General features: G+C 55.9%; 2 protein-coding genes across 2 annotated transcripts; one reads left to right on the top strand and one right to left on the bottom strand.

The window, feature by feature from the left end:
• On the top strand, window positions 349-20,989 carry OTOP2 (otopetrin 2). Its single transcript, XM_021415160.1, has 8 exons — window positions 349-580; window positions 13,781-13,971; window positions 14,574-14,996; window positions 15,863-15,999; window positions 16,252-16,310; window positions 16,964-17,097; window positions 17,526-18,406; window positions 19,464-20,989. Exons 3-8 carry the CDS (start codon window positions 14,594-14,596, stop codon window positions 19,632-19,634), a joined length of 1,785 nt encoding a protein of 594 aa, XP_021270835.1. The 5' UTR covers window positions 349-580; window positions 13,781-13,971; window positions 14,574-14,593; the 3' UTR covers window positions 19,635-20,989.
• Window positions 4,827-11,235, bottom strand: USH1G (USH1 protein network component sans). The gene is made up of 2 exons (XM_021415165.1): window positions 10,999-11,235; window positions 4,827-6,072 (listed from the first exon to the last, which is right to left on the bottom strand). The coding sequence occupies exons 1-2, from the start codon at window positions 11,160-11,162 to the stop codon at window positions 4,827-4,829; spliced, it is 1,410 nt and encodes a 469-aa protein (XP_021270840.1). The 5' UTR covers window positions 11,163-11,235.

The raw sequence follows: 24,374 nt of genomic DNA on the forward strand, positions 1-24,374 counted from the left end.
GTTCTTTGCCTGGAGGTGCAGTGGGCAGCCAGCTCACAGCACGCTCAGGGGCTGCGCAGGATGTGTGGAGCACACGCTCGGGGTCCATGCATATGTTAACATGAGCGGCCAAGCTCAGAGCACCGCTGCTGGGCACCCGCTGCTGTCGCCTGGGCCTTTTGATCATCTCTCGTGAGATGCAAAGCACTGCATGGTTTGCACCCGACTCCCTTATGTAAGAGTGGTGGAGATCAGCCCTGGTTTGTAGGTCAGAAAATGGAGGTGCAAGGCAGGTAAGGGATTGGGCTGGGTCAGCCAGTGAGTCAGTGCCAAAGGAGGGACCGGCGCGGTGGAGGCTTTATTAGCAGGTGAGGGGTGGAGCGAGGCTCCCAGGCAGGCGAAGGCACAGCTGAGGCGCAGCATCAGCCCATCGGGGTCTCGCCCTCTCGCCTCGTGTCCCCACGTCCTCAAATCCCCGACTGCCAGCCATGCAGCCCCGCTGCCCCCAGTGCCACCCCTAAGGGCATCGGAGCTGCCCGCGCCTGCAGCCCCACACCTCGACACGGCCGCAGCAGTGCCAGGACGCCAGGGATGGAGCAAGGTCAGTGAAACAGGTTTCTCCTCCTCCGTCCCTCGAGCACGGTGCTTTCATTCGCCCTTCCCTGCGCAGGTTGGGAGCTGTGGACTTGTTGACAGCGGCTCTCGTTAGCTCGGTTATTGAGCTGGGACGGGGCTGGATGTAGCGGCTCAGACAGTGAGCCGTCGCCTCACGCATGTCCCCATCTGGGTGTCTTTGCTGCGGCTCTTCCTCCAGACTTGCAAAGATTCTTTGTGCTTGGAGACCCTTGCTGTGGGGAGGTGGGCTCTGGAGGACCAACCTCCAGAGGGAGGCAGTAAGGGTGTGGGGGCTGCCTGAGCACTCAGTGCCAATCTTGGGGTCTGGGAGTGGGGCAAGGATTGGGGTCATCTGGGAAAGGGTGAACACCGTGCCTAGGACAGGAGCCAGGATCCTTCCTCTGTCCCCTTCAGGGTTTTTGCCACGTCTCTGAAGTGCCCCCACTCTCCTCTGCATTTCTCTCCCCTGTGCCTACCAACAGTGTGCACAGGGATGGGGACATACAGAGGCTGCATTTTGGGAATGCCAGCTGGGGCAGCACCCCACAGCCACAGCGGGGTTTGGCTGCAATGCGGCTGGGCCAGCCAAGCTCCAGTGAGACAACGGGATGGGAACAAAGGGGCATGCAACCCAGCCCAACCCGTCCTCGCACCTCCTCCAGGGCACGAGTCCCTGAGCAGGGCAGGGGTCCCTGCACTGCAGCTTGGCCCAGGGACTGCAATGAAGGATAGGGAGAGCTGGGAGGGGATCTGCCCTTTCTGCTGGCACCGGGCAATGCAAGCAAGTTGGAGCTTGGTGTGTTGCACAGGGAAAAATTGTTTCTGGTTGCTGCTGAAGTACATCTTAAAAGGTTAAAGCGATCCCCTGCACCCCCCCCCCCCCCAGCCTTGTACGCTTTTGAGAAACAGCTGCATACCACCACCACGGGGTCTGAGAAAAGTGATCACAGCCACAGCTCTGCAGCTGCAGAGCAAACACATGCTGCCATTACCACAGCAAAGCTGAACATCTTGGATCAGGCACGTGCTTGCAGCTGGGTTCCCCATGCTGTCCTCTGCAAGGCAGCAAATTCAGGCTGAACCCATGCACAACCGGTGCTCTGAGCCCTGCTGCAGCCATAAGGAGAGGTGCTGGGATGCGGACATTGCCCTGCACCATGCTGTGCCCCCATTTCCCCAGGATGCTGCACGCCATTCCCCAGCACTCCTCCAGAGCAAGCTGGGAACAGCACTGCTGGGGAGCTCGCTCAGAGGGGGAACCCACAGCATGCTGCCTATTTGTTAGCATTTACAAATTGTGTGAAGCAGACCTAGAAAATCATTTACTGTGTTCATGCTCACAGGTGCAACCCCAGCCCCTGCAGGGCCAAACCCAGCCCCAGCAAGAGGGGTGGCACTTGGGGCCACATCCAGCCCTGTGCTCTGATGGGGGCAAAGCGGCGTGCAGAGGGTGCTCCATGTTGACCCCCACCGTGCTGCCTCCATCCCGGCTGTCCCCTCCCGTCTGCACACCACCTTACTCAGCTGTCCGGCCAGGAAGTGAATTCCCAGCGGGAAGGGCAGGACATTGTTAAGCAAATGGTGTACAATGGTGTGCGCTGGCCCGGCAGGTCCCCGACCCCAGCGCCGCCCTCTGCCTGGCACTGCCGTCAGTCGCTGGCCTCAGTGCGGTGCGGAGCGTAACGCAGGACTGGGACTGAGTGCTGCTGCTGCCCAGCCTCCAGGGGTCACCTCCAGCTCTGGGGCCCACTTGGTGTCCCATGGCCTCTCCTGGCTTCCATCGTGGTACCCGGGAGCAAGGGTGCTGCATCTTCTGCATCATCAGGAGCAGGGAAACAGAAGTCCAAATACAGGGGCTTGGTTTTGCTGATTTAGCGTGGAGAGCAGCACAGGGAGGGCTGGTGCTAAGGTCTTAGGGCATAATGGGATGTGGATTCATGGTACCCTGCTGGGTCTGGTCACCCCAGCCGCAGTGGCTGGTGTTTGCTTGCAGGCAGCACGGGGCCAGGACAACCCACCTGCTGCCCGCGTTTCTGTTTGGGAGGGTATGGAAGGGTGTTCTCCAGGGCGTGCCAACCCTGGCCTCCACCCTGCTTTCACAAGCACCCACTCCAAAAGGAGCTTGTTGATCTTGGTCGCAGAGGAGATGCAATTAGCAGCAGTGAGATTTACCTGCCAGGGCCTGGCTGTGCCAGGAGACAGGGGACAGCCACATCCCCGCGTCCCAGGCATGAGTAAAGCCCAGCTCCATCACCAGCCCTGCGGGATGCAGCAACCCAGGGCCGCCTGCTGCGGGACCGGGGGACACCTCTGGGGGCGGGGACATGGAGCATCCCGCCCTGCAGTGCTGTGGGAAAGGACACGGTGGGGAATCGAGGAGCCGCGGCCAAGCACCACAGCTGAGCTCAAGGAGCGTCCGTGTCCCCGCTCGGGTTTGGTCTGTCCCTGAAGTTGCGGAGGTGACCACGCTGGTCTCGGGGCATGGCGAGCTTCGGGGCTTCCTGGGACCTGTCCCGCGGCATTCGGCGGCACACTGCTTTTCAGCTCAGCCTTCCCAGCAGCTCTCTGAAGGAGAGCCGGGTCGGGAGAGCGGATCTTTGTGTCCCTACAGCCAGAAATCAGCAGCCACTCCGTGTCCCCGCGGAGCGGCCCAACGCGCTCCCCGGGCCGGACCCACCAGAGGGAGCTGTGGCACCGGGAGCTGAGCACGGGGAGCTGAGCACGGATGCACTGGGGCGCTCGGACCAGGCCCCACTGCCCCCAGCTGTGGTGCCCACCGGTGCTGTCCCCAGTCCTGGGAAGTTCTGGGTGAAAATCCAGGCTCTGCTCCTGCATCAAAATGCCCTGCAAGGTCAGGACAGACACACTGCCTCCATGGGACAGCTATCCAACCAGAGCACTGTAAGGCAGCTATCAACAAAAGGCAGGAACCCAATAGAACAGCATCTTCGTTTCAGATCATCACACTTCCACGGCACAGCCCAGACTCATGGACACGCTGTGCTCCCACTGCCAGAAACCAGGGCTGGCAAGTCTGAAGCTGAACAGCCCCAAACCAGCGGAACCAAAACTCCCTTCCATGCCACAGCATCAAACAATGGACCAAAGCAACCAAGGACCAGGGGACACAGCTCCCCAGCTCCCTACTCCCCTACCCAGTGCCCCAAAACAACCACTTGCTCAAGAAAGAACAGATGTGATCGTTTATTTTGGGTCCCTTTGAAAATACCATCGCATTGCTCCTTCCTTCCATGGCTTTGCGTGGTCTCAGGCCCACGTGCACTCCTCCGGTGAGCAGGGGCGGCTGGCAGCTGCCCAGCCTCATCCCAGCAGCCGTCCTCCACCGGGCACCGCTGGGAGCATCTCACGGACAGAGCAGAACAAGGGAACAGGAGGGCAGGGCAGAGGGATGGACGGGCAGGGCTGCAGCTTTCAGCTGCCCTGGGAAGAGAGTCTCTGGCTTGTGATTTCTGGCAACTTAGAACTGGGTTTGTTTCATTAAAAAAAATAAAATAAGATGCTGCTGCTGCTATCTGCAAAAGGAAAGAGAAAAGCCTGTCAGCACCCTGGAGATCTGAGACTGAACTGTACTGGAAGCTGGAAAAACGAGCAAGAAACACACAGATTTGTGAAGGATCAGAAGCAAGAAGAGCACAGTGACTGGGGTCAGTGGGGACACCGTGCTAATAACTTCAGTTCACCTCAATGGCAAGCATGCAGTCCTTCAAACCAAACCAAACCAACTCAGGAAACACCATAAAATAACAGCTCCAACCCAGATAACGCAATCTCCAAAGATCTCTGAAGATTCGAAGCTCTTGGGAAAGGATTGCCAATGCCACTGGACAGTGCCCTCAGCCTGCTCCCACTGGGAACCATCATTACTTCTTTCAGAAGGTGAAGAGTCAAGGCAAGCGTGAGTGTGGCTGGAAATCCTAGCTACGGGGATTCAGAAGAATCAGACCACAGAGCAGCCTGCATTCATACAGGTTATGAAACAAAGCAAGGACTTCACATCCTGCCCAGCCACAAGGGCTGTTGAGTAATGAACTAATGCTATTGCCACCTCTCTGAACTCTCATCATTTCCACACAAGCAGGAATTTGCTCACACACAGAAGCACCGAGGTTACCTGGACTCCTACTTTTCCAAGTGAGTTGAAAAGCAGACCTTACATTATCCAAATCTCCACCCGCCGAAAGGTTTAATCGCTCAGTGGCCCCATCTCTTACTTACAGTTCAGTGTCTACAATAACATCTGGCCTCTCCAGAGTCTGCCGTCTCCTCTGGATGGCATCCACAATCTTTTTCCTGGGGCCCAATGGGATGTTGATGCTCTTCAGGTCATTGTCTGAACACAGCATGAGGGCCTCCAAGTCGATCTTTTCCTTCTTCAAGATAGAGATGAACTCAAACATGTGCAGGGAAGCCAGAAAAGTCTCCAAGGGGCTGGTGTCTGGTTCGTCATCGTCGTCGAGGCCCAGCTCCAGCTCGTCCCAGGGCAGCTCCTCCGCGTTCCTCTCCTGCAGGCTGTTGGCACTGCCAATGCTGTCGTTGAGACTTGGCGAGCGCTGCAGGCGGCTGCGCAGTTTGACACCTTCTCCATCCGTGTTGCCTTCCCCCAGCACGCTGGCGTCCTCGCGGCCGATCCCGAAGAGCCCGCTGCTGACGTAGTTGCGCCGGAACACCATGGTGCCCAGCCCGGGGCGGTTGAACAAGGACTCGTGGCCGGAGTCAGTGCTGACTTCCGAGTGGGCCGAGTCCATGTGCAGGCCCGGGTCGCTTATGGCACGGGAGACGGTGTCCTCGTCGGTGAGGAACATGTCTCGGATATTACGCCGAGTCCACTCCTTGGGGCTGGCGTAAGTGCCCTGCTTCACAAACATGACATCATTGCCCAGCTGCAGGCCAGACAGAGACCGCACGCTTTTCCTCCCATCCTCGTAGATTTTGAACGTCCCATCCACCTGCTTCTTCTTCTCTAACTTCCTTTGAATCTTCGTCTTTCCCTTGGCTGTGCCGTGGATGGTGGCTTGTGAGTATGGCAGAGAGGTCACCATAGACATGTGCTGGAACTTCTTGCTTAAGGTGCTGCTCGAATAGCTGGAGAAGCTCATGGTGTCTGAATTATCCAACATTTCCTTTCTGTACCTTTTCTCCATCCTTTCATGGTGCTTCTTCTGCAGCTTCACGCAGTCCTTGATCCTCCGCTCGGCGTCCCGGAACGCTTTGTCCTTCAGCTTGCTCACCAGCTTGGGGTTGAGGCTGCTCTGCTTCGCAGCAATGGAGTCCAGGTAGCGCACGCACTCCATGTGCCCCTTCATGGCTGCCATGTCCAGCGGGGTGTGGTAGTCATTGTCCAGGCACCAGATGTTGGCCCCAAAAGAGATGAGGAAGGAAAGGCAGTTGAGGTGGCCGTTGGCTGCTGCCAGGTGAAGAGGTGTGTTCCCCCAGATGTCACATTTGTCTGGATCCCCCCTAGACGGCAAGGAAAAGAAGTGGTTAGCATGCAGGCTCGACTGACAGACTCTACTGAGATATGTCCTAAAGAAGGAGCTACCGAAGGCATGCAGGGCAAATCAGTACCTGCACAGTGGATCTTTTTGTCATCTCCCACAGCCTAGTTTTAAGTCTTTTGATGAGGTATACAATGCCACGGAGCCATGTGCCTGACAGACAGATGTACAGTAATTCCCATGACTGGAATTTAGCTCTCAGGAGACTCACGTTCCTGCATCAAACCAGTTTTTTAAGGAAGACAGACCAGGTTCTGATTAGCCCAGAACTGAGATGAAAGGCTGATTCCAGCTCAGGCCTCAAAGTTTCCAACCTCAAACATACCATTAGATGCTAGACAGATTCTATCTTCAAATCTTCATTCAGATTGCATGCAGAGACATCCCAAAATACCCCTCCCTACACCACAACCTAAGTGGGACACTGTGGCATCCCACCACAACAGGAATGCCACCACAAAAGGGCCCCCCCATCCTCAGCACAGGCTCTGAAGCCCACGCTGCATCTTCCCACCTCCCTGCTCATCCGTGCCGGGGGAACCCAGGGCACCAGAGGGCACGACTTCATGAGAGAACAAGGGCAAGGCTGTGGCACTGCTCCGAGGCTGGGGTTCTGTGGGGGGGCTGCCGTGCCACGCGTGGTTTCGATTGCACGTTGGTATTAGCACATCCTAAGAATCCAGTTTCAGAGAAAGTGGAGATTAGGTCTCCTCGGGAGTTGGACATGCAACTAACGCCATCAGCGTCTCTTCTCACATCGTGCCCTGCCCCAGCGGTGCTGATGGGGCACAACCTGCCCACACCTCCTGCCTCCCTCAATGGGACAGACATGAACCGAGCACTTGGGAGACTTTCATCCTTCTGCCATTCCTCCGTATCTACGATCTGCTGAAACAAGAGATGGCTCACACCCCTGCTGGCACCAGCTTTCACTCGAGCGCGAGTGCTAACGATATGCAGCCAGCAGCAGTAGCTGTCAACGGAGCGCTCTCCTTCGTGAGCGTGGATAAGGCAAAGCTTTTTGTGAAGGCTGCATGGCTCCGTGCAGCTCCAGCCCCGTTCCCCACCACCCTTCCCCACGGGCCCCGGAGGAACCCAGCACTGTCCCTTCCCCACGAGGTTAAGCAACAGCTGGTCGAAAGGCTCAGAACTGTGCAAGGGAACTGCACCACAACACCCCACAAACCCGACAGGATTTAGGTATTCAGAGCTTTTGACATCTCTCATGGAAGCAGAACAAGGCTGCTAAGATGAGGGGGATAGGGAGGAGGAGGATGGGGAGGCTGCAGGGCTGAAGGAGCCATCGAGGCATCGGGAGAGGTCCTGCGGCAACGCCGAGCTCCCAGGAGCCGTAACTTCCCAGCCCTCCCTCCCACCCCCGTAGTGACATGTCCAGGCTGGGAAATTCATGGGGAGGATAAATATTTGATGATTTGCAAGAGAGGAGTAAATTATTGATGCAGCTGGATTAAAGAGCCAGCGAAACTGGAACTGCTGGGGCTGGTGGTAGGGTCCAAGGGCACAAGAAGGGGCCGCAGATGTATGGGGATCTGTGATTCGGACAAGCACTTGGTGGTGGGCTCGGCTGGAACAGCCTTGCTGCCCAAGGAAAGTCGCGTGGATGCTTCGCCATAACATACCTCCCATGTCCACCTGGTTTGGGTGGCAAAGAGCAAAGCCAGAAAGGTCCTGGGGGATTCATGTCTGAAGGTCTACTTTGCTCATGGTTTTCATTGCCTCAGAGAATAAATGAGGGGAAAGATCACCAAACCCGGCTTTCTCTGAACATTTCCACTGGCTAGAAACAAAGCCTATAACGCAGAATTAGATCTCTAGGTCCCTTTGTCCCATAAATGTCTGCCAGAGGCACTAAAAACAAGGAAGGAGGAACGCTGACTTGCAAAGTAGACGCGTTTGATCCGGCACGGGTAATAAAGAGCAGCCCTCCCTCTGGTGGGTGCCCGTCTGCCCAAAACTTCACCTCCAGGGCACTGCGCATCGGCAGATGCTGACTGCAGGGTCCACTAAGTGGGAACGCATTTTAATAGCAGGTGTGAAGCACAGCACTTCTCAACTTCAAAGTGTTTTTGAGTGCTGAGTCAACTCCCATAATAATCACCATTAAAAATGCTGTTAATTGAGCTCCTTGGGTGGATGTGTGCATCTCCTGAGTCACTGCGTTCTCACCGTGACACGCACGCTCACTCCCTTCCTGCCGGTTTTCCCCCTCCTCTTCTCCCGTAGGACCCCAATTAGCCTGGGATCCGCTGGCACTCATACACGTCCTCCCTGGCCACATGCGTGGAGTTCCTGCGATAGCCAGGGGCTGGCTCACGGCACACTCAGGGTGTGCGGGAAGGAGCGGGGCCCCTGCCTGGGATGCTCAGCAACCCTGGGTTCTGCGAAGCACGTGGCCGCGTTTTGTAGGAAGAGCAGAAAATCATTCACGGCTTGAGGAAAAACCAACCAGCTTCAGGGCAACAACTGAAACAAAGCTTAGAAATGAGCAGAAAAATGAGCCTGGTGCCCAGCACAGAGCATTAGATGCTGCCCTGCAAGCTTTGCTGAGTCAAGGATTCAGCTTCTGTCTGATGAGTTCAGGTTCCACACAACCCAGCACCAGATGCTCCAGGTGAGGTTCATCTCGGGGCCATCCCACTCCTGCACTGACCCCCAGGCTGCACCCCAGAACTCCCCACTGTCACGGCCACAACACACAGCACTGGCTGTGGATCTCTACATCTCTATGGCTCTGTGGGTTCCCCCAAGGCCAGAAGGTGCTCCCAGCAGAGCCCCTCAGCCCCTGGAGGTCTGGAGCTGGACCGATGCCCATCACTGCCACGGCAACTGCTACGGCAGTGTGTAACAGACCGTGCTGAAGAATGACTGCCTCTGAAAATCTGCGGCACTAAATGCCAGCCAGCCTCCTTTCCCAGCCGTTGTGTTAATTGAGGTTTTTTTCCCTTGCCGGAGCCCAGCCAGGAGGAAGAAAAAGGCTTTCTGTGTCACTAACAAGAAGGATGAGCACTGCTGGCTCCTCTACCCTGACCCCTCTGCCCACCCCCTCCAGCACCGAGGCACCGATCCACTGCAGCATCTCTCCACTGCCCAGCACCGGTGTGGGGCACTGGGGCACTGCCAGGTGCCCCCAGGATCCCAAATCTCCCCTTGCCCTGCATCGTTTCCCCTTCCCAGCACCCCTGGCTGGGAGCTTTTCCATTTCTCAGCATGTGATGGAGGGGTGAGGAGGTTTTGCTGCTGTCTGCATGGTGCTGGGCACACAGAGAAGGGCGCCTGCTTTGCCCTGCCATCTATCACCTAAAGGGCACCAGCCCTCTGCCGTGCTATTTTCCCTGTCAGCAGCAAATGTATATTAGGCCATTAATTAAGCAGCAGCTGAGCTGCACTCAGACACATCCACCCGGATTTAATGTAATGTGAATTTATAAGAGGCTCCCGTGCAGAACCGCAGCCCTTGGGCTTGGCGGAGGCCACAGAGGTGTGGGTCAGCACCGGGCAGGCTGTGGACCCATCCCCCTCCAGCAAGGCTCCTGGCTGTCACAGCATCTTCGGAATCCTTCCCAGGGCAGCATGTGCTCGGCCGAGTGGCAGCGAGGGCATCCCCTGCTGGGTTCTGTGCTCAGAGCACGGCGCTGCCCTCTCCCCAGTGGACATTCCTTCCCCGCCTTGTGCTGGGGACCAAAGGATTTCTCAAAATGAATGTACACAGCCTTTATGGCTCTGAATCTGAAGAGAAAATGCTTTGTAATGGAAGGGCTGTAATGTGCGATAGAGCTCTGCCTGTAAACGCAGCCGTTGGGCTGAAGTGGACCAGAGCATCAGGAGACACTGAGCCCAGAACAGGAACAGCAGAGATGTGCCTCATCACATCCGAGAGAGCGAGAACAGCCCAGGGCAGGCACAGGCAGGGAAGTCCCATGGGAGCTGAGAGCCCCACCGGGCCCCAGCCCAGCAAGGAGCACCAAGACCAGGAAGTGGGTGCGCATCCACCATGCGCTGTTCCTCAGTAGTTGGAGAAAATGAACCAAAATCAGCACTGCCACCAATTTCCCAGCACAAGAAAGAGGACATCCCGCTTCAGATGCCTTTAGATGAGATGTTCAGCAAAGCCATGTTGAACGAATACTGGCATGTGCTCCTGGAGGAGGAGAGGGAGAACAGGGGAGCCAGGCACTGCTCAGGAAGGAATCAGGTGCAGCACACCTTGCTGTAGCACAGACCTCGCACAGCTTCAGCCCTGTACCAAAGCACAAAGCCCTCATGGTACCAATTCCCTCCCTCTGCATCCACACCAGCGACCCTCAGACCTGGCAGCCCCAGCGGGGACGGTGGACTCAAATCCGCTCCCAGGTAACCTGCTCCTCAGTTTTCTGAGCTCCAGGTGCAAACCAGGCTGCTGGAGGGGCACATCCCGACCCCGCTTTGGGTAGGACAGGCAAGCACCACCCGCTGCCAGCTGGCGCAGCGTGCATCCCTCCTCCATGTGAGCATTGTGTGAGACAGAAAGAGAACTCGTTGTCTCTGTCCCCCCACCATTCAGGAGGGCCGGCTTTGTAGCAGTGACCCAATGTGCCGGTGTTTCAGCTCTGCCTGTCCTTACAGGACCTGACTCAGGGCTCTCACAGGGGGACACAACCCCACCTGGGAGCTACAGAGCAGAGGGTTGGTGATAGGGTCAGAAAAGCTGGGAAAATCCAGGGTGGGTATAGGAGAAGAACAACAAGGACAGAAAAATAACAAGGAGGGGACAGGAGTGGAGGTGGTATGGACAGCAACCATCACTGTGTAGGACAACTGCACAGACAAGGGGGAAAGCCATGGTCCACACCACCCTGCCGCAGGGAACCATGCACCCCCCAGCACTCACCCTCTGCTGACGATGAGGCGCAGGGCATCCAGGTTGCCATGGTAGGCGGCCCATAGGGTGGGGGTCATGCCATCCTCATCCGGCGAGTTCAGGTCCTTCTTGGTGGCTTCCTTCAGCAGGTCCAGGTAGCCATCCCGGGCCGCTCGGTGGTATTGGTCGTTCATGGTGTGCAGCGGTCCCCGGGCGAGCGCATGGGTGCACAGGGGGCTCAGGGAGCAGGCATGGGGAAGGAGAGCTGCCAGGAGGGCCCCGTCACCTCGTGCAGCTCTGCCCTTAGGAGGACACCTGAGAAGTGCAGCAGGGAGGCAGGGACTCCTTCCAACCCAGCCACGCTCTCCAGGGCTTCCCCTGGGTCCTAAACACCCTCCGGCACCTCCGCCAGCTCCACAGCGCAGCAAAAGCTTCAATTAAGCAGCATCGCTGTCCCAGGCTCAGCCGAGTGCTGTGGATGCGGGGTCACCCTGAGACAGCTTGTCAGGTCTGAATGTCTCCTAACGGAGCAGGCAGGAGGTGTCACGGGCTGTATCCTGCCCGATGCCCCATGCACCTGAACCCAACACTGCCAGTGGGGGCTGATGAAGCAGCAGCGGGGGCTCAGCCCCAACACAGCGGGGACACGGAGGGACCCCAGAACCATCCCTGCTCGTGTCTGAGTACTTCTGCCAGGACATGTTGCAGGGGCAACATGAGTTCTCCGACACCTTTCATGCTGACACCAAATTTCTGCAGGGAGCTGCCCAGTGCCAGGGAATCTGTTCTCACAGGATTCCCAGGCCCGGGGCACCCTCTGCTGTAAGGAGGTGCCAAGGTGAGCCCGGATGTTGCCCAAGGCACGTGGCCGTGGCAGTGCATTGTATCACCCGGTGAATCCCAACCCCTGGGCCTCGCCATCAGGGAGGAAGAATTTCCTGCTCCTCTCCATGCTGAGCCCCAGCGCTGCCCTAGGGGAGCGGGATGCCCTGTGGTGACGGGGTTCTCTGCCGGCCTCGTGCCCGGCTCCAGGGGTGGCACGGGATGGGCTGGGAGCAGGGTGAGAAAGGGAGGGTGGCCCAGAGCAGCACTGGGTGCGGTGATTAAGCCCGGGGTGACCGGCACTGAGTCACCGCCCGCTGCCCGGGGACGCTGTGCGCTCCCACCCGCAGGTCCTCTCCCCATGACGGACACACCGCACATCGAGGTATTTGCTGCCGGGATCCTTCAGGTGAAAAGCAGCCTAGTAATGTCTGCAATTCATTACTGAGGTTATTTAATGATTCCTGCACTATTACTCGCTGAACTTGTTATTACCACGCTCTGTGGTGGTGGCTCCCACAGGAGACCGAGCGCGTTGCCCAAGGCAGGAAACCTCTTTCCTCCGTTCCCGGCTGTCAGAGCAGCTCCCTGGGTGCTGAGGGTCTGCAGCGCCGGCGCGTCGTGCGGGGGCTCTGCTCGAGGTGGGGACGCTGGGGACGGAGCATGGCGTGCACCCTTCCTGCTGCCCACCCTCTGCCCGGCGCCCAGCTCTCCGTCCCCACTCCCGGTTGCCAGCCAAGGCTTTTTTTGCCATGAGGCAGCGCATCTCGTAAGCAGCTGCTTAGGATTGAGTCCCCAGATCAAACCAGCAGGGACCCATTAAAAGCAGCTGAAAAGTCACCTGTGTTTTACTGGACTTTCCGGAAGGCCCTATACTCCTCCATCTTTGCTTACAGAAATTTCCCACTTACTGTGAACGTATCGGACGTGTGAGCTAAAGGAACATACAAGCGGGTCCATACCTATGGACTGATTTCGAGGCGGCCCTATGTGGAGCCAGGAGTCGGGGACCTTACGGGTCCCTCCCAACTCGGGGCAGCCCATGGTGCGGTGACAAACCGGCGCCTTCAGCCCTGACGTCTCCACGCTCTTTCTGAAGGCAGAACGCGCCCACCCGCAGCTCAACCCCGCAGCGCCGGGGCCGCGCGGTCCCCGGGGGGGGCTGCGGGCTGAGAACGGCCCCACTCGGCACAGCCGCGCCGCGGTCGGCGGGGTGCGGGCGGCAGCCGGCGGGTGGCAGCAGGGGACAGGCACCGCGCCGTGCCCGGGCACAGGCGCTGCGGCAGAAAACGAAGCTCCCGAAGGGGTTTCTTGAGGAACGAAACTCGCTCTGCCCGGGCTCTCCTCATCTCCCTGCTGAAATGTAACAGCAAAGTCCAAGAGAGCCCCACTCCAGGCCCCCGCCCCGGCCCAGCCGGCTTCCATCGCACCTGCTCTGTGCGCCGTGCTCGTTTCTCCTGGAAATGGGAGAGGAAAAGCTCCCGGGAGGCGGGGGAGGCGATCCCCCCCCCCCGAGCAGGGAGGGGCAGCGCGTCGGCAAAGGGGAGCAGAGACTCCCGTCCCCAGATCCTGCTCCGTTTTGGGCGAAACCTTCCTCCCCACTGGCGTCGTGGGACGGCACTGAGCTGCCCTTGGCGCTGAAAAGATACGAATACAAATTTCTTCTTTTCCCTTAGAAACATTCCTGTGCAGGGCAGGCTCGGAGCATGCTGATGGCAGTGGTACAGGGTGAGGCGCGGTGTTTGCTGTGCTTAATTAACCAGAATGTCAAGCTCAACTCCGTCAGCAGAAAGTTCATCCCCTAAAGCATCTTCTCTCAAGGGATGAGGCCTGGTGCCGTGGAATTCGTTTGGTTTGGTGGCTGTGTCTGCCTATGGCAGCTGTGACCCTGCGGCCGAGCGGTCGTGCCACGCTCTGCAGTGCTCTCACCTTGTGCCCTCCCGGGTAAATAACTCTTATCTCCTCATCTCTCATGCTTCCCCAAAACCAGCAATTGCCCAAAATGGATCATGTGAGTTTCCCTGAGAAGTCCACGAAGCGCTGCTGTCAGCTCCGGACATGGTATAAATCACGGGGACATCCCAGCGGGTATAAATTCTTTGGCTGATCAAACTTCAGCAGCGGGGAAACCTCTCCAGCAGCCCGGCAAGAGCAGAGACTGGATTCCAAGCAGCAAAGCAGGTTGGTGCAATGCTCAGTTTGAGCAGTCGCTTTGCTTTGTTTCAGGCTTTTCATTGGGAATCAAGGAGGTCCCGAGCTTGGCACAAAGGGCCGGCAGAGATGGCTCACGTCATTCTTGCAGGAACTGCTGCAAACCGCAGTGTGACGTTCCGGAGGCTCCCAGGGCTTTCTCACCTTTCAGTGGCCTGCTCCGTAGCCAGTATGACGTTTTTTCTCAGAACGTTTAGTGGCTGGCATGTAGAAATCAAACCACATTGGACATTTGCCCCAGGATATTTGATCTTGGAGGTGTTTTCTGGTGTCTTTCCAGTATCTTGCATCAATAAATACCAGTAAATATGTTGCGTGGCAAATTAGGCTTTGCTTTGTTAAATTGACCTGTTATCTGCCCATGCAAAAGCATCTTAAGCAAGGGTATAGCCCTGGAGGAACCGGGAAGAAACAGTTTGAAATTAAGCTCATCCCTCTTTTTGCTCTTCCTGTCTCTGACTTTCACATTCCTCCGACACGTTCTCTCTTCCTCATACCATGTCTTGCGTTGGTCCAGCCCTGGGCTATTCAAAATGAAGTGACCTCGTGCTCGTGGCCTCTCCTCCCAACAGTGTTCCCCCCCCGCTGAACCATGGCTGAAGAGCCCGTGCGGAAGGACAGCGAGATCAGACGGCCCAACTCCAGCATGGGCTGCGGATCCAAGGACGACAAAGCCAGCCTGGCGTCCAGCCAGGCAGCGTCCTTCAGCCACCAGCCCCACCAGCCATCTGCTCCAGCCTCCAAGGAAGTGTGGAAGAAGGGCGGCCGCATGTTCTCCATCCTGCTGGCCGTGCACTTAGCCCTGCTGGCTTGCACGCTGGTGAGCAGTGGGGCTTTTGAGAGAATTGCCGTGCATGATTACGATGTCTTTTTCCTGCTGACTGTCATGATGCTGATAGTCATCATATGGATTATCTTCTACCTCGTCAGCACCTCCCGGTGCCCGGATGCCATCCTCTGCAAAGACTCCCACGCTGGACCCATCTGGCTGAGAGGTAGGACCTTGGGGGTGAGGGCTGGAGGTGAGACCAAAACGTTATTTATATACAGGATGTCGAAGGTGACCTGATGTTCATTCAAATGCTTTGAGATGTTTTGAATGGATTCCCTAGCGGGGCAACTATAATTTGGCAGAGCACTGAGTGAATTTCACATTTACACAGTTTGGTCAGGTTCAAGAATCATGGAGTCCTCTCCATAAAACTTCTTTGAGCACAGCTCCTGTAGCTCATCTCCAAGCAGTGCATACATACAAAATGCGTCCTTCTCCTCCTAAATCCATGCTGGAGCCATTGGGAAGATGACATTATCCAGGCTATAGCTTATCAAGAACCATGGCGATGTGGCACTGAGGGACACGGTCGGTGGGCATGGTGGGGATGGGTCAATGGTTGGACTTGATGATCTTAGAGGTCACTTCCAACCTTAATGACTCTATGATTCTATGAGCAGGTCATGTGAACTTTAATTATTACAAGAAGGAACAACCAGCTGGGACACAACCTCCATCCCCTGTGCTGGGCTGTAGCATCATCTGCTCCTAGACCCCCAGCTGCCAAGTCTCCCTTCATTCACAGTGGCTCTTGGTACTTCATAACACCAGGTTCCTCCCCAGACTTGTAAGAGCTGTCATCTCCAGTCAGAGGAGAGAGATGATTTGGATGACTTTCCAAAATCCCTTTCAGCAAAAACTACTTCACATGATTCTATTGGTGCCAAGATAACTTGGGTGGTGGGAGAGGAAAACTGAGGTAGAAGTGAAGCCTCTCCATGGCAATAGTTGCTTTTCTTCCTTTCATCCAGCTGCATTAGCCCACGTGTGCAAACAAACATCTTCTGTTTGGTTCTGATTCTTCAACAGGAGGCCTGATCCTGTTTGCCATTTTCAGCCTTGTCATGGATGTGTTCAAAATAGGATATTACTCCAGCTTCTACAGCTGCCTGTCTGCAATCAAAATAATGTACCCCATCGTGCAAGCAATATTCGTGGTTGTGCAGGTGAGATGGCTGAGCTGCCCCGGGGAAGAAGCTCTGACCCCTCAGGCATAGTTCAACAACTTAGGTAGGAATAGGGTTTGGGCATGGGCAGAGCAAAGGCAATGAGAATGGGCAGGAGGAGCAAAGAAAGAACAGCCAGCATACGAAATGGCCAGGACTATGGGCTAACAGCCTCAAAGAAAGAGGTCCCTGCTTCAGAATGATGATTTTCCTGCAACTAAGCTTTCTTATTTTTCCTCTTGTCCTTGCCAGACGTACTTCCTGTGGATCTCTGCCAAAGACTGTGTCCACGTACACCTGAACGTCACCAGGTGAGCACTGCTGCTCTTCGGTGCAGAGGAATGAGGTCACTACAAACCTCCTGCACTCACACAGCTGAGAGGCAACAAGGGGGTAGCCCCTGTTCTCCCCTAACGCTAGCCCAAATTAAACCTGCTGAGCACCCAGCTGGCCTCAGCTCCCAGCTCAAGCAGTTGAGGCTTATGACCTATGGACTGAGCAGAGCTGGGATCCAGTTCAAGGATATGAGCGTTACTTAAACAGATTAGTATGAAATAAATAATTAGCACTAAGTAAAATCCTTCACAGTTGACTTCTTCTTTTCTGGGAAAGACAAAGATGCAGTAGGTAAGCCTCAGGCTATACAAGAAATAAGATATTGTCCACTTTTGCAACACTGGAGACCAGCTCAGACCTATTTATCTATTCTGTATTGAGAAGTTCTTCCAAAACCAACAAGAGGAATCGGGCTTTGCTAATTCTCATGAAGATGGACAAGATGAAGGAGAGTGAGAGCAGCATAACAAGAGGTTGGGCTTTATAGCCCTGACCACTACTACAGCGTCCACAAATCACCTCCAGCAGTTCCTGCATTCCCTCTGATTCTGTGCACATCTACAACGTGGATGAGAGAGATGTGGCCTGGAGCCATTGCCTTAATCTCATGATCCTCTTCTTTCTGCAGGTGTGGCTTGATGCTAACTCTGACCACAAACTTAGCGGTGTGGATGTCAGCGGTGACAGACGAATCTGTTCACAAAGCACATTCAAAGCTGAAGAAAAATACAACAGAGGAGTTGTTCAGGTGGCTCCTGAAAGGTAATTCGCTCATTTGTGAAGCCAGCTGGTCCAGGGATGGAACTCATGGGATTGATCTGAAAATCAGGTTTTACCCTTTTCCAGAAGGCCCATGTAGAGCTGAAGGTTCCTATCACAGAGCTGCTATGTTAACAGCCAAGTGTTAATGTTCGTTTGCTAACGAATAGTGGAAGAGTCAGGAAGGTGGAAGGGTGTGGAGAGGTGGAATGAGAATGAAGAAGGGAGGGAAAGAAATATCTAACCTGCTCCTGTCTGGCCTCTTTAGAAAAACATGAATACCAGAAAGCTGGATTGGGTGTCTCCTCGTTTCCAAAGAGGTCACATTCTTTTGTTGCTTTTGTTTTCTCTGGCCCTGAGTATTCGGTTCTTTGGGGCTGCCAACACGTGCTGGCTCCCGGCCATAACACCACTGCATCATCTTCTTTCAGTGGGAATGAGGAGTAGCTCAACAGAAGCATGCAACTGCAACAGCCAAATCTGCCAGATCTTCAAGAATGGCTACTTCTGGCTGTACCCCTTCAACATCGAGTACAGCCTGTTTGCCTCTGCCATGGTTTATGTCATGTGGAAGAACGTCGGGCGCTTTATAGACCACCACTCCCACCACGTTCAGCGCCTGAAGTTCAGGCTCTTCCGAAGAACCTTCTTTGTAGGTATTGTGCTGGGCCTCATCATCCTGGTGAGTGGCTTGGGAGTCCTTGTCGTTTATGAGGTGCAAGTAAATTCCAGCACTGAATCCAGCAAGAAGAGCCAAGCACTCACCATGTACTACATCTTCAACATTGTTTGTCTGGGCCTCATGTCCCTTGTCTGCATTGGAGGCTCTGTCATCTACCGCTTTGACAAGAGAGACATGGATCGGCACAAGAACCCGACACGGACGCTGGACGTGGCCCTGCTGATGGGTGCTGCCCTGGGGCAGTACGCTATTTCTTACTACTCCATCGTAGCCATCGTGGCCAGCACGCCAAGGGACGCCATCAGCGCGCTTAACCTCACTTACGCCCTCCTCATGATCGCGCAGCACACTTTCCAGAACATTTTCATCATCGAAGGCCTTCATCGGCAGCCCCCCAAGGAAGACCACAAGCACAGCTCTCACCAAAAGGATCTCTACGGTCTCACCTTTGTCAATGTCAACGCGGTGTCCCTCCGGGTGCCCGACAATGGCAGCTCCTTGGCACCGAGCGCTGCCTCGGGCACCGAGCCTTCCGACTTCGTGCGGTCCCTCACGGCCCCCAAGAGGATAAACTGGAGGAGGAAGTTCTTAAGGGAGATCTCCATGTTCCTCCTGCTGTGCAACATCATAGTGAGTACATGCAGAGAGAAGAGCTCCTCAGGGTGGGGGAGGAGGGAAGCGAGCACAAAGGAGAAGCATCTATGAAGGAAAGGATGTGCCCATGCAAAAACTGTCCTTTCTGTAATTCCACTGCACAAGAAGCAGACTTATTTGTGTCTGTGAGAGCAGGCAGCTGTAATTCCCTCGTCACTTATAAGAGCAGCTGCCCTGGAGTTCAGATATTTTAGGCTACGCTGACAGAGGCCACCTCTTATCAGCAGAATATCAGCAATACAGTTGGTGGGTACAAGAGAATCAGTTTCGGTAGTTTCATTGAGTACTAGTAGAAATGTAGAAGAGATTACTAAAAGCAATAGAATACTTTAAATCCTTCTCTTACTTGCCCATAGACAAGATGTTGAGTGGATCCAAAGAAAGCATCTAGTTTGGGGGCTGGAGCTAGACAGTCAGCAAGGTCCCTTCCCACCCAAACCCTTCTGCATTTCTATGTGGAATGACAAATACCTGAGGTAAAGTGTGGGTTTTGCCCAGAGAAAAGGCAGCACGACTTTTCTCGAGGCCTGTGGCCTAGAATCCACCTCCAAAGGTGCCGAGCTGCACCCTGCATCTTTCCAGAGCCTGCAGGTCCCCCGCTGGTCAGACACAGCGTGCGCTCAAACCCACTGCACGTAGCAGCAGACGAAGAGCAGCCTGATGACTCCCACACCACCAGATCCACACGTGGCTGGGCCAGGCTCGGTCTGCACACACCGAGCTTGCGTGGACAGAGCTGCCGCCAGCTCAGCCCCGCTCGTGCCTGCTCCACGCAGGGATGCGGTGCTTGCTGGCACAGCGTGCCCAGCCGCTTCCCATAGCGAGGGCTTCGGCACCTGGTCCAAGGCCGCCTCTGAGCACAAATTGCAGTTCTTCTTCGGGTCCAACACCAGCCCATACTTGATCTTGATGCCAGCCCACGCTCCTGGCCCATGCCAGGGGGTTCTCCTCGCCTCTCAGTAGCTGTCAGTGCAGGACCGTGCTGTATTATACGCCTTTCTCACTGCAGCGTGTTCTCCCATTTCTCAAACAGCTCTGGATCATGCCTGCATTTGGTGCCCGGCCCCACTTTGACAATGACACCGAACTGAACTTCTATGGTGATTCCATGTGGCCGGCCATTGTGGACATTTGCCTGCCCTTTGGGATCTTCTACCGAATGCATGCAGTGGCCAGTTTGCTGGAGGTCTGCATCATGTCCTAATGAACTGTCTCGCAAGGAAGATGAGAACCTCCTCAACCCACCCTCCTTCCCCCCCCCGTATCTGGGAGCCCGGCCCCGCATCCCCACGGCTCCTCACCACTGCCTGAATCACGTCCTCGTGCAGTGTCAGGACATTTCTGAACTGTCAGTGAAGATCATCCCAACATAGCTCCAGATTTTATTTTTGCTACGTGTGTGTGGATGTGCACGTGAGTGTGTTTGAAGTTCTTAGACCTTAAAAAAAGAGAAAAAAAAAAAAAAGAAGGAACCAGAGTAGGATGATGGTAGTTATGCTTAGATCATGCACAGAGAATCTCCTTCCTCCCTAGAGCACCCCATGCCACTGCTTGACTCTCCCGTGAGTGCTTGGCCCCCGTGGGCCATCCCTGCCTGCACGGAGGGACCGGCTCTGGCGTGAACGGCCAAGGGAGGGAAACCACTGCAGCTGCGGTACGGCCAGTCAGAAACCACTCACTCCCCTGCAGAGATGTGAAAAAACAACGGCTGCCACCAAAGGCGCTGGGGAAATGCTTTCTCTGCCCTCTTTGCGCCGCCCGTCCCCATTGCCCGCGCGGAGCCTCCCCAGCGCAGCCCCCGCCGCTCCCCTTCGCTGCGGGCTGCCTCCGATGCTGGCGCCTGCTCCGCTGCCGGGAGCGCTGAGCACGGGGCTGCCCTGGCACTTTCCCCCCGGATTTTCCTGAATCAGTGCTCAAGAGCCATAAAGATCGTAGGGGCAAGGTAGCGTGACAAAGAGCTTTGTTTTTTCTTTTATTCTTTTTTAATAGTTAATTTTTTTTTTTTAATAGCTGAACCTTTTTGTACACAAAATTATTTATTGATTTTCACTGTAACACTCAACTCCTGTCGGGACCCTCCGTGCCCCGCCGCGCAGAAATCACCCCAGTGCTCCAGCTTCCCCGTGCACCTCCTGTGCCCTCAAGGCAGGGCCGCAATGAACCCTGTGGGATTCGGGGCCCGTGCACGTGGCCCCAGTGCGTGGCTCTGGGAGCCTGCAGCTCCCCGTGGACCACAGCAGCACAGGGTGGGTTGGGTTGGAAAGGACCTCAAGGATGACCCTGTTCCACGGCTCCTGTCCCATGACCCGGGCTGCAGGTGGCAGGAACGGGCTCGCTGCCCTGCATGGAGCCCAGGCAGAGCCAGGGGATGCTCACGCTACTGGGGAGGTGTGTGCCCAAAGGGCACAGCTGCGCTTTGCCTGCACCCCAAGACACCCATGGTTATTGTTCAAATAAAGAATGCTCCAGAGATGGCAGAGATGGAGCCTTTTCTTACAGGGGTGTGTGTGCATCTGTCAAAGGAAATAAAAAATAAAAGCAAATTGCGATACCTGGCAACGAGCAGAGTGGTTTTCCAGCTTCCCTGCCTCAGGAACTGCCTCAATGCGACTCCTGGAGGTGGGGCCTCCGCTCCAGGGGCCTGGGAGCAGCCCCACTGCCCCTCCTGGCCCCACAGAGCTGGCTCTTGTTTCAGCATTGACCTGGTAAGGATAAAATCTCTGCCCAGAAACTCTACCTCTCCTAAAACAAAAGACCTCTCAATTTTAGCTGCAGGAGCCACGGGTTATGGCAGGAATGAGACACACGTGGTGCACAGGCGTCACTGCTACGTGCACCCTCACACTGCTTTGCCCCACACTGCTCAGGGGAAATACCACCTCCAAGCACAGCTCTGCTCCTTCGGGGCACGCTGGGTTTCCTCCGTCACAGCCCAGGTTCCCCAGCCCGGTAACTGCAGGGGCACCGCTGGGGCTGGATGAGTGCAGGGGGAGAGCCACTGCAGCCCCAAATCATAGCGCCATAGAACAGCTTTGTGTTGGAAGGGACCACAAAGACCAAACTCATCACTCCAAGGTGACAGGACAGCAGGAGCCACAGCATCCGACCACAGGACGTTGCGCTGGGATAAATAAAAACCGGAGAATCCTGCAAACTCTGCTCCAGCGCCGCCTGCGCGCAGCGGCGTCTGCCTGCGGAAAGCAGCCTGGGTGCGGTACCTGAGAAACACGGGGGGATGCCATTAGTCCAGAGCTGCTCTGTCCTTTGTACCTGTGTCCTTGGGAAGCCTGCAGAACACGCTGCTGTCAGCTCCTTCTTCCACACCAGGAGGGGGGGAAACTGAGGCACCGGAATGGGGAGAACGACGTGCCGCGGGGCAACTGCTTAAGTGGCAGCAAATGAAGAGCTGCAGGAAAGCAAAGGGCTGCAAAGGGGTTCTCATGTCACATGAGCTCGGTGGGAGCTGAACCCACCAACACCAACCCAGCAGCCTGGGGTCACGGTGCGAGGCCTGCGCAGAGAGAGGGAGGGCAGGAACCAGGAGCAGGAAATCAGGAAGTGCTGCTCCAAAAAGAGCAGGGAAGGTCACAGGAAAGGTCACGGGCAATGACCTGAGTCACCATCCCAGTGCTGCCAGGGCTTTCCATTCCCTCCTCTGCTTCTTAATCATCTGTTATTTGAGGGCGAGTTTTGTTTTATTAGGGGAAAAAGAAGACTTTTATCGGGGTGATTTGCTCCAAGGTGTGTCAGAGACGGGAGGAATCCAAGTTAATCATTGCTGTCCGTGCGGAGCTGGAAGTGGATGCGGCCAGAAGTCCCAGGGCAGGGGGTGAGGATGGGGCTGCAGCACACGGTGGGGCACAGCCCTGCAGCAGGAGCGCAGTGGGGCCAGGGCAGGGGCCGGGACAGCACGCTGCAGGGGTCCTGCCATGCTAACTCTCCCACCAGGAGCACCTTGATTCCAGTGGGAGATCCACGCAACCAGGGAGGAAAATGCAGAGCTGAGCAGCACCAGGACAGAGCCTCATGGGCTCAACCTGCCCAGCTCTGATGGTGACCCCGGTGGCTGCTCGCCCACCGGCCCCACAGGAGACGTCACTGTCACAGTTATCAGCGGAGGGGAAGGAGGAAGGGTGTGGGCTGGCCCGGGAGCCACAAGGCATGCAGCATTCCTCAGAAAGCCCTTGGGCAAACACAGCCGCTGGGCACCAACCTCCTTCCTCCTTAGCTCCTGTTTACAGATCCGCTTGGCCCAGCCTGGATGCTGTTAGTGCTAAGCGCACAGATAACGCCATTAATAAGCACCTTGTTGATAGCAGAGGGGCAAACATCACTGATAGCATTCAGCTGCTTGCCCTCAGCTTCCCAGTAAAGGCAGCTGCTGCCACACAGTGATTGGAACCGCCTGGGACTGACCTAGTCAGCTCAACTCATCCTTTCCCATTCAGCTCCGCTCCTGCGCACTTGCTTACTTAACGATTGCATCTCTAGGTTAAACTTGGTTCAATACACCTAATTTAAACAGCTGCCGTTCTGAGAATCCCCGAATCACTCGGGTTGGAAGAGCCCTCTGAGGCCATCCAGCCCCACTCAGCCCAACCCACCCCCCCCGACCACGTCCCTCAGTGCCACATCTCCGTGGTGCAGGGGGATCCCCCACTCCCTGTGCAGCCTGTGCATGTGCATCCCCTCTCTTCCAAAGAAACGTTTCCTAACACCCACCCTGAACCTGCCCTGGCACAACTTGAGGCCGCTGCCTCTCCCTGTCACTATGGCAGCTCAGTGTGGAGCTCTGATTGGCCTCCCAGCGACCCGCACCTCCCCTGAGTCCAACCTGAGCTCCACAGCCAGAAGACACGTCAGGCTTTGAAGAATGCCTCCTCTTTGCAGCCCTGCTGCACAGCTCCATTGGAGAAAACCACGGGGGTGCAGCCAGCCCTGGTGTTTCTCTTCAGGCCTTTCTTTAATGGAAGAACCTCTGATTTCACCCAGATTTCCTCACCCCAGAATACAGAATCCTGGCTTCCATTTCTCAGTTCAACTCAATTTAGGACAACAAATACTGAAAAACCACCAGATTTGCTAATGCCTCAAATACAAGTCCTCAGCATTGCTCAGCAAAGCGCCCAGCAAACGGTTCTTGGGAGATCCCAGCTCCCTGCAAAGCTCCCAGAGTGGGGTCATGAAAACAGGGAGCAGCAAAGCAGCGCGTCCGCGCTCCTCCAAGCAGGCTGGAGCTGCTTGGGGCATCTCGCCATGGGCAGTCACAAAATCCTGCGTCAGATGGCAGTGTCCTGGCTCTGCCAAACCAGGCGAGGTTTGGGTCGGACGTTGAACTCCACCGCTTTACCGGCACAGCTGAGCCACAGTAGCGGCTGCTCCGGCACACGCTGGGCGTTCTCACCTAGAAGAAGTGGGCCCCTTTTGCTCTTGTTTTCCATCCCTTTCGTCACATCCCGACGCACGATAACCCGTGCTCCCCCACCCACTCCACCCGCTGTTGGGCTCTCGGAAGCTTTTCCCAGCTCTTGCTCCCAGCTCCCTGTTGAGCTACTGGGAGCTCATCCTGGGATGAGGGCAGCTCCTCTCCCTGCATCGCGCTGGGCTCAGTCAGAAATGCCAAACCCCTGTTTGGAGCCACTCAACCAGGGGCATCAGCTCACCACAAATCCCGAGACAGAAATCAATTCGCCATGCAACACGAGAGGGAACAGGGACAGCCCAGCTTGGACCTAGAGCACCCCCAGCCCCACGCGGCTGAGCCCACGGGGTTTGCACGTGAGTGTCTGGTTCTGAAGTCAGCATTCACAGCTCAGAGACATCCCCAACAAAGCAGCCACCTCTGTGCCAAAAAACCCTCAAGATGGAACACTCCCCACACTTTGGCTGGACAATGACTTGGTCTTTTGGGGCAGTTTGGGTATCTGTGCCATGGGTAGAGACA

Source organism: Numida meleagris, chromosome 17 (assembly GCF_002078875.1).
Source record: "Numida meleagris isolate 19003 breed g44 Domestic line chromosome 17, NumMel1.0, whole genome shotgun sequence".
In the NCBI taxonomy this organism is placed as follows: Eukaryota; Metazoa; Chordata; class Aves; order Galliformes; family Numididae; genus Numida; species Numida meleagris.